This window comes from Malania oleifera, chromosome 13, assembly GCF_029873635.1.
Source record: "Malania oleifera isolate guangnan ecotype guangnan chromosome 13, ASM2987363v1, whole genome shotgun sequence".
Taxonomy (NCBI): domain Eukaryota; kingdom Viridiplantae; phylum Streptophyta; class Magnoliopsida; order Santalales; family Ximeniaceae; genus Malania; species Malania oleifera.
In genome coordinates, this window is record NC_080429.1 from 66656601 (window position 1) to 66675457 (window position 18857).

The 18857-nt window shown below is 35.6% G+C and overlaps 1 protein-coding gene across 1 annotated transcript; it reads left to right on the top strand.

Moving 5' to 3' along the window:
- Nucleotides 1–13721: 13721 nt before the first annotated feature.
- On the top strand, nt 13722–17243 carry LOC131146251 (uncharacterized GPI-anchored protein At4g28100). Its single transcript, XM_058095724.1, has 2 exons — nt 13722–14839; nt 16685–17243. Exons 1-2 carry the CDS (start codon nt 13877–13879, stop codon nt 17042–17044), a joined length of 1323 nt encoding a protein of 440 aa, XP_057951707.1. The 5' UTR covers nt 13722–13876; the 3' UTR covers nt 17045–17243.
- The last annotated feature ends 1614 nt before the right edge of the window (nt 17244–18857 follow it).

Below are 18857 nucleotides of genomic sequence, written 5' to 3' on the forward strand. Positions count from 1 at the left end.
CCTCACCGGAACTGTATTTCTCTACTGGCCTCCTTGGGGTGCTTGATAACCTCCCCAAAATGGTCTATGAGCTGGTGCGTGGGTCGGCGGTCCCTAATATGATCGAGCCATATGGCCAAATCTCCCACATCAATAGCAGACATTCTTTCCCATCCGGCATTCACCCAAATGTTTCCGACCACATCTAGGGCAGATGGGATAAGTCTACCCACCTTGAGAACCACTGTGCCTCATCATATGCCTTTATCCTCTATTGTACTAGTCTCCTCTCCATGAGCCCCGATTGGAACCTACCTGAAATCTTAGAAGCATGGGCCTTTTTCTCTGGATCGGTGCTCCCACATCTTTCTGTTCGCTCTCCTCTACTACTGTGGCCCTACCAACCAGTTTAGAGAAGTCTTGTATTTTCACAACTGCTAATTGTTTATAGAATTCCCGTCTCAAACCCCTCTGAAACATCCTTGCTTTCTTAGCCTCATATGGGACAACATAAGGGGCGAAACATGACAGCTCGACGAACTTCAATGCATACTGCCATACCATAAGATTCCCCTGAGTCAAATTCAAAAATTCTACTACCTTAGCGTCTCTGACGATAGTAGGAAAATATCTGTCAAAAAATATCTCTCTGAACCAACTCCAGGTCATAGCCACTGGTATGGGTCTTTGCTCCTCCAATAATCTCGTAGTCGTCCACCATCTCTTGGCCTCGCCTGTCAACTTATATGTAACATAAAGGACCCTCTGCTCATCTGTGTAGTGGAGCACCATCAATATTTTCTCAATCTCTTGCACCCAATTCTCAGTAACTGAGGGGTCAGCTCCTCCTAGAAATGCCGAAGGATTCATTTTCGTGAACTTTTCTATCGTACAACCCTAAACTGCAGACAGGCCTCCCTGCTCTCTAGAGCTCTGTGCAATTTTAGCTATAACCTGTTGATCTACGCTACGCAAAACAGCATCTAAATCCCCACCTCTCATGCTAGAAGGCCCTACTCCATCATTGCCGCTAGCATGAGCACTACTACCTCCAGGGTCCATCCTGCAATATTACCAAATTATCCTAAGAATTCGAACCTCATAATGTTATTCTTATATTAATATAACTAAAATACCTTCATACCATCTATTACTAATTTAAGGCCTAGTCCTACCATATGGAAAAAGAAACCGACGATAGTTTACTATGGTTTTCCTGAAATCATCACCACAGGAAAATCAAAGAAACCACCCCGAAGTTCCCGCTTACAGACTACAAAACAGAACCCAAAATTCTCTTCTTAATTCCCTAACATTAACTCACTAAAATTTTATTCTATCTCAATTTCTATCCTTCTCAAAATTCCTTTTCATATTATGGTATTGTTTTCCGCTGTACTTTAGGGTCTACAAAACCTTACAACCTAAGCTCTGACTCCAAACTGTAACAACCCAAAAATTTATGCCATTTTTTTATACTGTAAAATCATATTACTATGATACCCCTAATAAAAAAAAAAACTACCATAACATACCTATGTAGCGGAAAACATAAAGTCATGCGTACATAAATACAATACCAGAATTCAGTATTTTTCCAGACCATATATACATATACATCTTTCCAAAAATCCTCCACCAGAACTCCTAGATGCTACTAATAAACACACTCCCCAAAATACTTACCCTCCTGACAGAGCAGTATAAATATCCTCTCTATCTCTGAGCCTGATCTGCTCATCTAACTAGATCACCTGAAAAATGTTAAATTACTGGGACGAAACAACGCTCAATAAGACGAAATATGCCATTACCAATGTGTGGCAGTTGAGTTTACATGAATAATATATTGTTGAACAACTAAAGTTGAGATAGCATGTAAATTAATATATAGTATAACTCACACCTAGGTGGCTTAGAACACAAATGTTCCTGAAGTTTCTATTTAAACATACTTCTCGTAATTATAAATATATCTGCTATTTTTTTGAAATTCTATATAAATATACGTAACTGTGAAAACTTCCCTAGATGACTGTATGTCATGATTTAACCCACCCCCCATGATAGGGTTGTATAGCCCGTAGGTGGGACTTAACATTGGTTGGCCTGCCACGATAAGTCAACTGAATCTCCCTAGTCAGACCGACCACCTCAACCTAGACTACTGAGGAGTCTGCAGTACCTCCCAAGGCACAATCGACTGCTGATAAATCCACACACTATCTGAGATATGTGGTTGCACCCTGATCTAAAATAGCTACGGTACCGTGCTCTGAAAATTGATCTGATCCATCAAGGTCTAATACTATAGAATACTATTCTATATATATCTTACTATTTTACCATGATTCTATTTCAACTGAAATAACCATAACATTGAAAGAACTGTTCTAAATCAACTGTAGTATTTGAATAACTGAAATATTTGAATAACTGAAATATCTAAATAACTGAAATATCTAAAAGTTATGGTTCTGAAATCTATATATCATGGTATTCTGTAAATGCTGAAAAATTATATTTCTGTGTGTTTACTGTAAATCATGATATTCTGAAAGTTGTGTAAATTTTGTATTGAACTGATAACTACTCATGCCACACAATTGAATAAATAAAAATCCATGTATTGTAATCTATAATTTCCTGATAATAAAAGTAATTTACAATCTATAAAATATTCCCTTAAAACACATAATTTCATACATAGTTCATATCCCAAAATACATACATTTTACTAATAAAATTCCTAAATTACTAGCATAGTATATTTCCCTCACCTGATTAATTGGGAGGCCTAACTTCAACTCTATCCTCACACCCTCACCACACAAAATCCTGAATATATATATCCAATTTCAATAATCCAAACTCAGAATAATAACTATATTTGTCCTTTCCCTAGGCTCATAATTATCTTTTATCCATAAAATTCTAAACTATTGATTATTTATCAATATTACCTAAGTTTCTGAGGAAACACCTACTAGGATCTTCAACCCATGCTTGTGGTGTTTTGAAACCCAAACCTTAAAATTACAACACCCTAGTTTAATCAACTCAAATACCAGTATATTTCTATCTTATACAAAACCTAAGTTTAGAAAAACCTGATAACTACAAAAACCCTAAAATAACCTACTTACCTTGATTTTGGGATTGTGCCTAAATTTCTCAAACCAAAATTATGTTCCGGCTAAGATGTAGAAAATCTCCTTAGGATCATTGTGGTAACTTTTGATCGTCGAATCAGAGAAAAACGGAGCCGGAAACTTAGAGAGAAGGTGAGAGGACCGATTTTTAGAGAGAGGAACAGTAAAAAAACAAAACTCTAACTGAAAATGTGATTTTTGCGTTTATATAGATGGATGGCCACGTGGCTTCATCGACGAGACACGTCGACTTGTCAATGAACCGAAGAAGGTAGTTCATCGACGAAGGTGATGAGCTCGTCGACGAACCAAAGGGTCTAAATTTCCCCCCTCTCGATATCTCTTCGTCGACAATACACTTAGACTCATGCACAAACCATATAAGGGAGTTCATCGACGAAACGAGGGCGTTCGTCGGCGAACCCTACTTTGTTCCTTTTTGAATTTTCCTTTCTTACGTCGACTCGTCAATGAACCGAAGAAGGTAGTTCGTCGACGAAGGTGATGAGCTCGTCGATGAACCAAAGGGTCTAAATTTCCCCCTTCTCAGTATCTCTTTGTCGACAATACACTTAGACTCATGCACAAACCATATAAGGGAGTTCGTCGACGAAACGAGGGTGTTTGCCAACGAACCCTGCTTTGTTCCTTTTCAAATTTTCCTTTCTCTCTATTATTTAATTGTTATTATTTTCCGGGTCTCTACAGTCATGATATATTTTAACCGAGAAGAACACTTGTAGAAACCGTAGAAATCATTCTCTTTCTTTATTTCACCATATTTATGGGAGTATGGCTGATGTACAAAGAGCTAAGATAGAGAGAGGACAATTCCTATATTCCTTCTCTTCTTTTTCCTTAAATTCACTCTGATTTTTCCCTTACAGATACTCCCCATAACAGTAGCTAATATATATATATATATATATATATATATATATATAGGAATTCTTTCAACTTCCAGCTATTAATCTCATACATGCATTTTCAAAGCAAGCTAATCTCTTTTAGTCAATCCATATTATGACCTTTCATTACCCTTAATGTATAGGACACACATCTTTCATGTGCGATCCATGTCATTCATGTAGGGACATATCCAATAGGAAAATGCGGGAAAAGCTACAAAATTGATAGATATACATAAAAAATGAGTGCTGTTTGCAATGGATCATTGATTTCCTGCGTTTGTCTTGATGCTGTGCCAATGTAATTCTTGGGAAATCTGTTGTGTTGTTCCTCCGTGTTTTACCACTCTGCTTTGCGCGACTCAAAATGGGTTGCCTGTACCGTAATTTTTCACAGTTCATGGGTTGTCTCATATACTTATGTTCTCCACACATCTGCTTAAGGCTGTGAATTTTGCAGCTGAGCTGGATTGGTAGGAATTATTCTAACCTACCATTGGTTAAGCCCTTGTGGTGTTATTTTCTATCCTAGTGCACTTGTCTCAATTTCTTCATGTTGTTATTCAGTGTTTTCACTGGCATTAGTTGCTCGTCTGAACAATTATGTGAGGCCTGTTTTGACAACGGAGATCTTGCTTGATATACAAAATGGAAGGCAACGGCTATCTAACACAAGCTCCTATAGGTCCTTTTTTTTTGTTTGCATTATATTAAAAGTACTGAAATTTAGCAATAAGGGAACTTACAGGAGTCATCACATGATTACCTGACATATTTTGCAGGGAATGACACTAGACGCCTTTAAGATTTTGGATGATGTTAATTGGATCATTTAGTTTATTCTTGCATATTTGTTCTCAAATTCTGTTCTTTCTTTCTTATATATCTATCTGTTTATTTATTTATTTATTTTTAAATTTATCTTTTCTCTTCTTTACCTAACCTAACAATGCTAAGCTCAGGTTGCGCATTTACTGCACTAGTATTATTTCCTAATCTTTTAAAGTTGTGTCATATAAGGAAGGATCAATATCATCACTAGTCTTAATTATTCAAGGAAAAGTGTCTACCTTAAGCAGGTCAGTTATTATATGAACTTTGTAATGCATATGTCATCCCATAATTTTTTCTATGAATACTAATAATAATTTGTTATGTTGTATCATCCTATTCTTGAACTTATACTTATGTTTACACCGACAGTCACACAACACACTATAAGGACCATATGTTCAATTTAGCTTTTCCTTTTGGTTATGTCAGTTTGGCAGATATATGCTAGTTCCTTTTACATGGTTATTGATGCATTCAATTTATTATTCTAATATAACACTTGCTATGATTTATGAATCCTCATTTTTTTTTAGGTGGATCTAATTGTTTTTCTTGCTCATATTAAGAGTTTTGTACCTGCAATGCTGCAACTGTGGGTTTGACTAACAGTTCTTACCTAGAAGTATTCTTCTTAGAGCACCACTTACATATCTGAATGACATTCTAACCACAATTCCATTATATAGGATATTTTGTGCAATGGGGAGCAAGCTTATGACTACTGAACAATCTACATTTATGATTGACCTCCATCAAGTAGGAATGATACTAAGGTATTCCAATTGCAATTCTCAGAATTGGGCCATATTAATATGTATGCTAAAATTTTTTGACCACTACATCAGCGAGTGAATTTACAGCAATTAAATTGGAAGGTTATTTATTATTTAAAACTTATTACTAAATTACTGGGTCTCTTTATTAGAAATTATTCAAGCTATATCGTATTCTCAAAATTCTTATGAAACAATCTTTATGTCTGTTGTGAATTTGGTAAAGCAACTATTATGGAAGGTTGGTCTTTCGGACATGATTCAACTTCCATTTTTTAGATAATTAAAGTTGGATTTTCATCTTGCAATTACTATGCAGTTAAATAATATTCTCATTTTTCATTTCAAATGGCATTATTCTTCTTGGTGGAGCCATAAATCATTCTGTTCAATTTGACCCTCCAAAGGTTTGAAGTTCTCTTTTTCTATGAGAAACACATATAAATACAACTATGATTACTACATCCTAAAAAGTAAAGTTGTGTTGGAGACTTCATGTGTTTGGGTACATGTAGTTCATGTCATATTTGACTATTTTGTTGTATTATTTTTATTTGTGTGTGTGTGTGTGTTTTTGGGTAATTAAGTTTAAGTAACACTCTTTTGCTCAATCATGCTTCTTTCTATACAATTGTCCTGATGCATACTCAACCACATATACTTCCTTCACGTTGTTGGATCCCATTTGCCCCCCTTTGTTTCATGTTGGAACTTTGCAAGCTCTTGATATTTTTTCAGACCTTGCTGGTAACTTTAGAACTTTGCCCCACTTTGCTATAACTTTTACTCAAGCTATTAAGGTTGTATGGTAGAACTTTTAAAAGTGTTAACACTGATTCCTATAAGGATCAGTGATGCTATACTCATTTGTAGGTTCTTCTGTGCATTCACTTGACTGAGATATTTACTGGAATGTTGATTTTTTCCCTGCTTTCTGCATATTTCTTGGGATCTAATCTTTCTATTCTCTGATTTGTGTATAAGAAATTTCTTTTGGTTCCTGCTATATTTCTCTACCGCAAAAAGATAAATATGCTCTCCATTCCTTTCAATCTGCCATTCTATTGTTGATCCTTTCCTTGCCTTCAATTTAATTTTAATTATTTTTTTTTTCTAAATTCAGCTCTTAGGTTTTTTCTTCTTTACTACTTTTTTCTATGCCCTCATGAAGAACAAACGTTGGCTTTTAACAGTACTATAAACCCAAAGTGTTAAATCTAATGTTTTTTTGGTCTATAGCTATGTGAAACTCATTCGAGCAAACATCAAAACCATTATCATGGTATGTTAGTACAAAATTTTTTTTCTCTGTTTCTTCTTTTCCTACTCCTTATCCAGATTAAAGTTTCATATTAAAGTTTATTCAAACAAAAAACGAGGTTTCTCTAATACTATAGTTTAGCCTTTATTTTTTGTAGGTATCAATTCTTGGAATTGTTGGGGCCGAAAAATCCCTATTGAAAGTGTCATAGGAGAAAACAACAAGCAAAGATAGAAGAAGCAACATTAAAGAATTGTGAAACAGAGTGTGTAGCAGATTGAATTCAAAACAATGAAGAAAATCAACTTTCTGTTATGTCTCTCTGTACGTATTACAGACTGAAGCCTCTGTATATATAACTAGAGGAAGAAGATTGAAAAGAAAGAAAACAGAAGAAATAGAAAAACAGAATGAAAACTAACTGATAAAACTAACATAACTGCTGTGCTGTAATAGTCCCTCTCAAAATGATGTGTAAATATTGTGCACATTCATCTTGGATAAAAGTAATGCAAAAGCTTGATAACCCAAAGGTTTAATCATTAAATTTTCAAATTGATGAGTGGAAGAAACATGTAAAGTAGTAATGAGACCCTCTTGCAATTTCTCATGAACCAAATTGCAATCGATTTCAATATGTTTAATTCGCTCATGAAAAACTGGATTACTTGCTATGTGAAGGGCTGCTTGATTATCACAAAATAAGAGAGTTGGTTGATGATGAGAATGATATAAGTTAGCAAGTAAATTTTTTATCCAAATAATTTCACAAACTGTGAATGCCATTGATCTATATTCAACTTCAGTTGCAGAACGTGAGATGGTTTGTTGCTTTTTAGATTTCCATGAGACAAGAGAATCCCCAATGAAAACACAATATCCACTGATGGACCTGTGAGTATCCGAACAGTTAGCCCAATCTGAGTCTGAAAAAGCTTTTATATGAACCTTTGATGATGATGGAAGAAATAATCCTTGGCTAGGAGTAGATTTGAGATATCACAAGATTCGCATAGCAGCTTGTAAATGAGGAATGCGAGGGGTATCCAAAAATTGACTAAGATGATGCACAACAAATGTAATATCTAGTCTGGTGTGAGTCAGATACAACAATCTTCTAATAAGTCTACGATAAGCTGAAATATCATCTACCAAGTCACCAATATCATTAGATAATTTGTTATGAGGATCCATAGGAAATGAAACAGATTTTGCAGCTAGCAATCCAGAGTCTGAAATTAACTCTAAACAATATTTTCTTTGTGATAAAGATATGCCTTTGTTCAATCGGGCTATCTCCATTCCAAGAAAGAACTTTTCAAGGCCCAAATCCTTCAACTTAAACTCAGCACTTAGTGAATTTTTAACCTGTTGAAGAAGAGCTAGATCACTGCTAGCTAGAAGTATATCATCAACATACAGCAACAAGGCAATGAAGGAATTTCCAGCCTTCTTAGTGAACAAAGAATAATCAGCCTTAGATTGTGAGAAACCCAATGTAAACAACACAGAAGTAAACTTAGAATTCCACTGCCTTGAGGCTTGCTTCAAGCCATACAAATATTTTTGCAACTTACACACTCTTTTGTCTCCCTTGCTAAGATAACTTGGAGGAGGTTCATAAAAACTTCCTCATCTAAGTCTCCATACAGAAATGCATTATTGACATCAAGACGAAATATATGCCAATTTTGTATCGCAGCAAGTGATAATATACACCTTGCTGTAACCATCTTTGCAATAGGGGAAAAAGTCTCAAAAAAATCCGAACCTTCCAATTGAGTATAACCTTTAGCAACCAGTCGTGCCTTGTGTCTCTATATTGAACCATCAGAATTATATTTTGTTTTATAAACCCACTTACACCCTATAGGAGTTTTATGAGATGGTAGTGTTGTGAGAATCCAGATGTTATTCATTTCTAGTGCAGATAATTTTGCAGACTTAGCATCTCTCCAATGAGCATGCTAAACAGCTTGATGATAAAATGAAGGTTCGATATTAGAAGAAATAGCAATAGAATGCTCTATGTGAATAAGATAATCTAGAATAAAAAAGAACTTTAGAAATGCTATGTGTATTACCTGAAACAATAGCAAGATCCTTGGGAGATGATTGAGAAGCAGAAGTAGCTAAGTTGCAATGATATGATTGCAGATAACTAGGCATCTGTGCTGTCGAGTGGATTTTCGCAAAGGTGGAAATTGATTTGCATCATGTAAGGGTATATTTGTATGAGAAGAAATGGGAGGAACAGATGTAATAGGTGGAATTGCTGATGACAATGGTTCTGAAAAAGAAATATGCACAGAAAAATATGAAACTGGCTTAGGAAGAACTGGAACTGGACTTTTTGAAATGGTATTTGACTGAATTGAAATGTCATGTCTAGAAGTTCTATTGAAATCATATGAAAGAAATATAGATTCATGAAATATGACATCTTAAGAAACAAAAAAAAAAAATTATGTTTTAAGTCATAAAGTTTATATCCTTTTATACAAGATGGATACCCTATAAAGATACATTGTCTTGCTCTTGAAGAAAATTTTGATCTAGAATAGGTAAGAGTTGATGCATAACATAAACATCCAAAAACTTTTAAATGTTTATATGCTGGAACAGAATTATACAAGACTTCATGTGGAGATTTGTTATTCAAAAGTAAGGATGGAAGTATATTAATAAGATATGTTGCAGTGAGTATGCATTCTCCCTAGAAAATCAAAGGCATGTTTGATTGATATTTTACAGATCTTGCTACATTTAAAAATGTTGATGCTTTCTCTCAACTACATAATTTTTTTTGGGTGTTTTTAAACATGATACTTGATGCAAAATTCCTTTTGAATGAAAAAAAATTTATCATGTTGAACTCTAAACCATTATCAGATCTTACACATTTTATTTTTGTCTCAAACTATGTTTCAACCAAATTATAAAAGGTAATAAAAATATTTTAAACTTCAGATTTCCTTTTCATTAAGTAGGTCCAAGTGAATCTAGAATGATCATCCACTAGAGAAAGAAAATATCTAGAACCATTATGAGTTGGAACACAAAGTACACAAAGTACATCTTTAAGAGTTAAACTTTCAGATAGTTTAATTGTGCCAAGGTGAGTAACTGGGACAATGGTTCCATTTGGAAGCATAACAGTAGTGTTCAAAACCTTTGTTATAGAAGTAAAATTATCAACGGAATGAACAATATGGTCTGTAGCACCAGTGTCTATAATCCAATGATGCTGAGATGTTGATGAAGTTACTGAACAATTCAAAGAAAAACTAGAAAGTTTCATACCTCGGGTGTTTTGTGGAGGATTAGTGAAAATAACATTGGCTGTTTGATGGCTAATGGGTTTATCAGGTTGTGAGTGGATTAGAGCTAATAATTTCTAGCTATCCTCTTGAGAGAAAGGCAAATTATTATAAGATTCAAAGGTTGTATCAAGAAGATGGCTTGTAATTTGATTAGCTTATGAAGAATTTCCTTTCTGCCGAGAATTACTGAATTTAAAACCTGAATGATAGCCATGTATTCTATAACATTTGTCAACTGTGTGATTGTTCAAACCACAATGAGTGCAAAACAATTTTGCTTTCCTTGATTGCTGATTTCCTGAAGAAAACTTGTGACCTGAAAATTTTGATTATGGCGCTTTACTCATAAGAGCAACTGTGTCAATTACCCTAGGTTTGTAGACTTCTCTTTGCTTTTCTTCTTGGACCATTAAAGAAAAAACTTTATTTATTTCAGGTAGGGGTTCCATCATTAGAATTTGCCCTTGAATGTGAGAAAAAACTTCATTCAATCCCATTAAGAATTGAATTACATGCTATTTATCCTGATATTTTAAGAATTCCCGAATGGCATCACAAGTACATGTTCTTAGTACACCATAAGAACAGGTGGGAATCTGATTATAGTTAGCTAATTCGTTCCATAAAGACTTAAATTTTGTATAGTAATCCCTTACTGACATGTTTTCTTGAACTAACATTGATAAATCCTTTTCAAGTTAAAAAATTCTTGGTCCATTTCCTTGCGTAAACCTGTTCTTGAGATCCTGCCACATATCTGTAGCAGTGTTGGAACAAATGATGCTGGCTCCAATCTCTCTTGATACTGAATTGATTATCCAAGAAGAAACCATGTTATTGCATCTTTCCTATAGAGCATTTGAAGCATCTGTTGAAGCTAAACGAATAATTGTTCCATTCACAAAACCAATCTTGTTCTTTGCTTTCAAGGCCATCATCATGGATTTACTCCATGTATGATAATTTTCCTCAGTGAGGACATTTGAAACTAGTATTATACCTAGTGAATCACCACTTTGTAAGTGATACGGATTGCTTTTTTCACTTGAAAGAAGTGGACATTGCAATGATGCTACGCAACTTTCTTTTCTTTCTACTCTCATACCATGAAATAGAGTGTGTAGCAGATTGAATTCAAAACAATGAAGATAATCAACTTTCTGTTATTTCTCTTTGTACATATTACAGACTGAAGCCTCTGTATATATAACCAGAGGAAGAAGATAGAAAAGAAAGAAAACAGAAGAAACAGAAAAATATAATGAAAACTAACTGATAAAACTAATATAATTGATGTGTTGTAATAAATTGAATTTAGAAGACGGGACTTATACATTCCACTTAGTTTTTCATTTTCTTCCCATTACACTACATTGCATAAATAATTATGGGCCAACTGTTTAAACTTTGAATTAAAGTTCAGCTTGCCAAGTTTTAAATACACATTTCAGGTACAAAAGGAAAAAAAAAAATAGTCTACAATTTCTAAATTTTTTGAAAAGTTAGATGTACTCCGGAGGGGGGGGGGGGTTGAATTGGGTTTTTAAAATTTTCTTTGAAATTCCTTTGTTTTTCAAGTTCTTTTAATTAAGAGCTGACCCCTTTTTCAATTAGAGTTAATTTGCAATCACACTCTTCAAACACAACAACTTCACAAGTACAATTAATACTCAATTCAATCAATGAAGTTAGCTTTATATCACAAAAATAGAAAATTCAACCAAGCTTCCAAAATTTAAATATCGATATCAAATAAGTATCTTGATTTTAAGTATGTAACCAACCAATATATTAATGAGTTTTGATATTAATCAATCAATGTACTCCCTTCTGGTTTCCGCAATAATATTGATTAATCAACATACTCCCTTACGATTTCCATAATTTCCAAAAGCAAATTAATTTTTAGCAATTCAAATAAGCACTCATGCAGTTTATATGTGCTGTAATTTAAATAAAATAGGGAAGAGAGTGACACCAAGATTTTTATGAGATTCGACTATACCCGCCTATATCCTCGCCTTAGGTACACCACCCAAGGATTCACTATACTACTCCCTTAACCAAGTGGAGCAAATCTTTTACACACTTCTTTAAATAGGATAGAGCCCTCCTCTCCAAGCGATACCCTACGCTTGGTAAACAATGATTCAACAACCTGAACCGTAAAAAACAATAAGAAATAAGAACAAATTCTTGTGTACAAAGACACTCTCACAATAGAGTTGATTAGTACAAATTAGAGTACTAATATATTTCAAATTAAATATCAATAAAGAATGAATTTGAAGTTCAAGAAATTAATCACCGAGTTCTTCTTTAGATTGAATGAAACGTAGTAAGAGTATAAAAATCGAGTGGTTGTATCAGAAGGAATTTAGTAGAACTTCAGTAAGGATGTGTGAGCAAGAAAGTTTTGAGAATTAGAGACTTTGATTTCTAGATTATAAGTAGTTGTATGCAAAAATCCTTCAATTTTCCATGTACTTATAGAGTTCTAAAACATATTTTCTTGTTGCCCAAGGTTCTTGGAGTATTTCCTAAGTTTTTACAAAGTTTGGAGCACAAGCAAACAATTTTGAAAACATTCCCATGCTACTTTATCTAAAATTTGGAAAGTCACTCGGCTTTCAAAAAATAGAGGTGCTATTAGCTTCAGCTACCTTTCAGTATTTTTAATATAACTCTTACTATACAACTCCGATTTGATCGTTATTGGTATTAATAGAAAGTTACTAGAAAATTCCACAACTTTCATGTTGGACACTATTTAGGATAAGAAGTTTTTGATAGAGAAAATTGCTCATCAATGCATATGTAAGGTGCTTTTCATTTTAAAAATAATTTAAACCTTTTTGAAATAACTTTTGACCTTAAAAAATATTTTCCAAGTATTTTAAAATTGGTCTCTAAGTCAATAATCATTCCTAAGAGTTTCAAAGCATCCATATTGATTTTAAAGTGATGTACTTACATAAGACTTTCTTAAAACTTAAAGATTCGAAGTGTGAAGTTTTCATGTATGTCTTCCTTTGAGTCTATCTTGACTTTGAGTTTTAACATTCTTTAAACTTTCATCAGATTTGTCAAGGTTTAATCTGTTGAACTTTCTTTTGATCACTTTGTTTGGAATGTAAGCTATCAATGCACTATTGATCTTGAACTCTAATGCTTAATTCCTGAAACATCATCACTCTAACCAGAACATATTAAATCCACTTGATTTGTTATCATCAAAATAACATTCGCAAGCTTTATACTTATGAGCTCAAAATAAATTTACCTTTTATTTTACCTTTTTATCAATTGACTATTAATGATTTATTTATATTTTATATACAAGTTGTCTGCATCAATCTATTTATTTATTCAAATCATTATTCATACATATTTCCCACCTTTATTATATACATTGAACTATCAATCTATCATAGATGCAATAAGTATACAATATGTATACATATATAATTAGTTTCCAAGTGGTGGAGAATGCCATGTTTATGAGTTCTGATGTACACAAACACAAAAAGTAATACACGCATTAAAAAAAAAAAAAAAATTGCAAACCAAACGATTCCCTTTTCTTTCTTTCTTTCTTTTTTTTTTGTTCTTTTCAATTATTTGGTAGAAAGAACAAAATGAGATTATGGCATGGGCCTCTTTATCACAACTAATGAATGATTTGTTTATGATACAATGGTGCCATCCCTCCCACAAACTTCAATTTAGAGCTACCACCAAACTTCCATTAAAAATCCAATCCCCAGCATACAACCAAACTTTCATCCAAAGCCATTCCTCCTTTCCCATCCCCACCAGCACCACCGCCTCTTTATTGCCTTACCACCCACAGTTACCCCCCCCCATAAATCATAATCGTAAACCCAACCCCATCCCCATTCCCTTCCTTCCCCAACTCCACTCCTCAGACATGTCCTCAAATCTCACCTGTCAATCTTTCTCTCCCCTTCTCCACCTCCTCCTCCATCTCTTTCTCACCCTTTCCTCTGCTCTGGGCGGCCTCCACGCTGACCCTGACCCAGCACCAGTCCAGCCCTTCCTCCCCACCTCCTCCCCTCCCACCACCATTCCGGCATTCCCGGAGCAGTCCGATGCCACCGGCTGCCCCTTAAACCTCTCCAACGACCTCTTCAGCGGCATTAAAGCTGCCTGCGGAGCTGCAACGAGTCCCCCAAGCAGCACGGGGGAGCAACAGCTCCAAAAGAGCCGATGCTGCCCTGTGCTGGCGGCATGGCTCTATGCCGCCTACTCCGGCACTGCCCTCAAGAGGGCGGGCGGCATGTCGACCCAGACAACCGCGGGATACGACATGCCGCTGTTACCGGACGACTCAGAGGCGTGCGTGGACGATCTGGAAAAGGAACTGGAGAAGAGAGGAGTAGAGCTGGCCAGACCCAACCAGACGTGCGATCTGATTTACTGTTACTGCGGGATAAGGTTGCATCCGGTGAGCTGCCCGGCGGCGTTCTCGGTGTCGGAGAAAGGGAATCTTGTCGGCGACGAGAGTGTGAGGAGGTTGGAGAGGGAGTGCAAGAATGGGAACCCAGGCCTGGATGGCTGCACGAAGTGCCTCAACAGTCTGTCCCAGGTGAGTGACTTCTCTTTCATTTAATTGCTTGCTCTTTCTTTCAATTTTTGCTGTTTCTGAATTAATGATGCAACAACTAATGGAGTATGAGCTTTGAGGGAGATGGGATTAGGGTTTGGCCTTCGGCATTGTAGGAATTTGGGAAAGTTCCTCCCCTCTTTGTTTTTCTTTTTTCTTTTCCTTTTCCTTTTTACAGTGATCACTGAAGCCGAAAAGCATAATAAAATATTGATCAAAATTTTAAAAGGTTCTCTTTTCTGACATTGACATTTCGCCTGTCAAAATGTGCTCAGCTTACTTAAATTTTAGTACTGTTTACATACAGTTCAGTCTGCTAACTTTTGGGTAGTGTGGATTTTATAAAAACTTTAGTATAATTTTATATTTAAATTGGAACAAAGCGTAAGGTTAAAGTCTAAGCTTCCTTTATATATGTAGCTATAGAATTATATTAGGAAAATAAAAATAAGTAAGTTGTAAAACTTCTCGAATAACTTATATTTAATATATACTAGTCTTGACCATTTCCACAACCGTTGAGTTGAGGATTTTTAGAAAGGTAATAGAACATTTATAAGGATAATGAGGTGATAAGTGTAATATCTAAGGAATATAAATTAATAGAATTGTTCTTGTAAGAGGAATGGGGAAAAAATAAAAATCGAAGCTCTTAGATCTTTTAATTAATACTATAGATGATCTTAGCTTGTAGGTTAGTTGTTGACTCTGTGTAGTGTGTATCTTCTTGAATAATGTTCAAATCTATTTTTAATGTTTTTTGACATTAATTAATTTTGAACATGTAGAGGTAAAGTTGTCATTTTAAAGAATTATTTTATGGAGTAAACTATTGTTCAAGTAAATTATTCGCAAATATAAGTGGATTATGGGAAAAGATTCTTTGACTACTATTTAGTTATTTCTGTTTATCGTACTGAATTCTCAAAGGTGAACTTCTCATTTAAAAATTTATCCCATAATATTAGCAAGTCAAAAGGTTTCCTTCTTGTTAGTCCAATGTATATAGGAAGTGAGGGGAAAGGGTTTAGGGTTTATAACACTAAATTTATAGTTGAATACAATTTCAAAAATCTCGAGAAAGTTAAGTATCAATGCTAAAAAGGATTTTGCAATTCATCCTACTTCATTATTCTTTGCTATCCTTTATTATTCACACTTCGCTCAACACACTTCTTTTTATAATTTTTTTTTTTCCTAAAAGATTTGATTATTCATCAATATTTTTAGTAGTTTAGCTGTAATTGGTGACAGCATTGAATTTAAAGCTGCATTTATTCAGTAGACATAGAGAGTTTAGGTTTGACTAAGGTGTCTATTGGCTATTTGCGCATGTTTGGTGTCACGAAATTTATCAGATTGGACAACCTAGGCGAGGAGGAGGTGGGGTGGAGAATTGGACGGCCTCCCCTTCACCCGAAACTGATCAGTTCATGTTAAGACATCTTATAAGGGGCAATTAAAAGGCAAGAAGGTAGAAGGAATAACGAAACTCAAGTCCTTATCCTACTTATGAATAGTACACCAAACATGGGCTGCATGGTCAATTCCTTGCAATATTTACCGAACTTTTACTCACTAAACAACCACACCTTAATACGATCGGCTGGTCATATTCTTTCATAATATTTTATGAGGGATGATTAATTTAATATCTTTCATTTTGATATTTGCTCCTACCAAATTAATATTTCTTAAATAATTTCAAGTAGATTATAAGGCATGTGCTTCAATGGCTTATTGAGACCACACACCATGCCCATGAGATGTTTATTCCACCAGCCTTGTACTGCTTATAAAGTATGAAGCTTTTTATTAATTGTGCAGCTTAAGGGTGAGAAACAGAGTGGGAACAGAAGCAGAACAGAGGAGGAGGGGGAGGATGACAAGAGGAGCAGCAAAATGAAGAGGAGAGAGTGTGAGGTGATGGGCCTCACATGGCTGCTTTCCAAGAACCGCACTGCTTACTTCCACACGGTTTCTGCTGTCCTGAGAACCATCATGATGTCTGCCGATGGCCCCGATGATGATCCTCCTCGCTCTTGCAATCTCACCACCGACGGAATGCCTCTGGCCGTCGATTCCTCTGAGATCTCCGGTCATTCTTCCTCATCATCAACAACCCTCCATTACTCCTCACTTGCTCAGTTCTTTATGCTTCTCCTCCTCATTATCAGTACAGTATAGCAGTAGCAGTATTGTTGAGTCTAAAAAGTAGAAATCCCTTCTTCTTGTCCTCTGTAACGTATTATTATCATCATTGCCATGTGCATGCCCACCACAGCAAGCTGCAGGCAGCAGGCAGCTAGCTTCTTTGTATTTTTGTTGTGTTAGTTTATGAATTTGAGCTGGAATTAATTTGTAACTTCTGTGGTTTGTGTAGAAAGGGTGTCAAGTGGGGACTCGGGCTTGCAGGGTGGGACTACTGCTTTGTTGCCAAAGGGCAAATTCTTTCATAAAGTCACATGTTCGGTGGCACCATTCCATTATATTTTTCATATATAATGTATATATGAAGTGTTGTCCACGTCCATGCTAACCATTCGAAGGTCCCGCAAGCTGTCCGCTTCGGCTGGCTAGTAGCTATCATGCATCTCCTTTCTCCTTGTGACCTGTTATCGCTTTTGTTTTCTTCCCATCATTCCTAGCTAGCTATCCCCGTCTGTTTCCTGATTTAATAATGCTATGGGTTATGCGGACAACAGTGAAATTTGACGGAGATGGAATGACAGTATCGACGCACCACAGCTTGGTAAAGCACTGGCAGAAATTAAGTCCTCTCAGTAAGAATAAGCTACTGCTCGACTGACCAAATATGGAAATGCAAGTTAATAGCATACCGGTCGTGTTTCCATAATGGACGATGCTATTTCCATAATGGACGATGCTATAATAATGGTGTAATAGATATTTAGAGATGTAATGGATATCTGGAGACGAGGAAATCCACCTGGAGATTGGGCGATCCAAAAATAAACAAGCTTAATTCTGGACATTCCTTGAGGGCTGATTCGGGCGACTTTGTAGGAGTATGGTTCAAAATGTTTTTGTTTTGGAGGTTATTCAGCTTCTAGCACAACATGAATGGTCTTGAGATAGTCTAAAAGTACTAGGTTACATTTGCATTAGCAGATGACATCATTAATGTGAAATTAAAACAACAAAACCTTGGTGACCTCACAAATGGAGTAACAGACACAAGGCATTATGTATCAACCAAGGGCTGGCTTAGCTTCCATGCAAGGATGAAAGACCGCACACCATCACCCCAAAGCTTTGGTAGCAGTCCCCAAGTAATCTCAAAGGTGAACGCAGAGGAATTGCCAACTCAATTGAACATGTTAACAAAGGAGTTGCAAACCTTGCATATGCCAACACTGGCAAAGGAACGCAAACCCTTTGGAACCAAGCCACCAACTTTGAGGGGCCATGACAATATATTGAAGCCAAGAGTAAGGTAAGTTTTCATTTCAGATGGTGTCAACAATCTGCCAGTGTGCATTAAATGTTTAAAGAAATTGCTCCAAACATGAACTAAGATTCCAAAAGGGTCAAATTAAATTGAGTGCAAAGTGCTTTGAAATGTGACATTGCTCTTGCCACTTAGGTATGGTGAGTGTAATCATACAAAAGCATACCCAAGAAGATGAATCAGTCACGCCAAATCTTTAGCTACTAGAAAATCCATCGAGTATGAGAACTAGGAAAGCCAACGAGCCCATGTATTGCAAGAAACTCCCTTTCCCTAGTGAGAAGCACTACTAAAACATTCTAAACAACCAAGAGTTAAAGGCTGTGATTATACTAGAGACAACCAATCATGTGAAAATTTTAAGACCATTTATTATGCTATACCTGTGCAATGACACTATGATGTGCCATGTATTTGCTGCTACGCTCAAAAGTCCTACCTTAACCTAGAGTGATCAGCCTACAACTAAACTCCACCAACTGCTTCAATCAACTCCTTGATAGTTGTGATAATGAAAGCATTAGTCCA

Bases quoted from the DNA above. Each gene is read 5' to 3' on its own strand.
- LOC131146251 (XM_058095724.1), top strand. From the start codon at position 13,877: ATGGCATGGGCCTCTTTATCACAACTAATGAATGATTTGTTTATGATA. The intron at 14,840-16,684 runs GTGAGTGACTTC...TTAATTGTGCAG, and splicing joins GCCTCAACAGTCTGTCCCAG to CTTAAGGGTGAGAAACAGAG.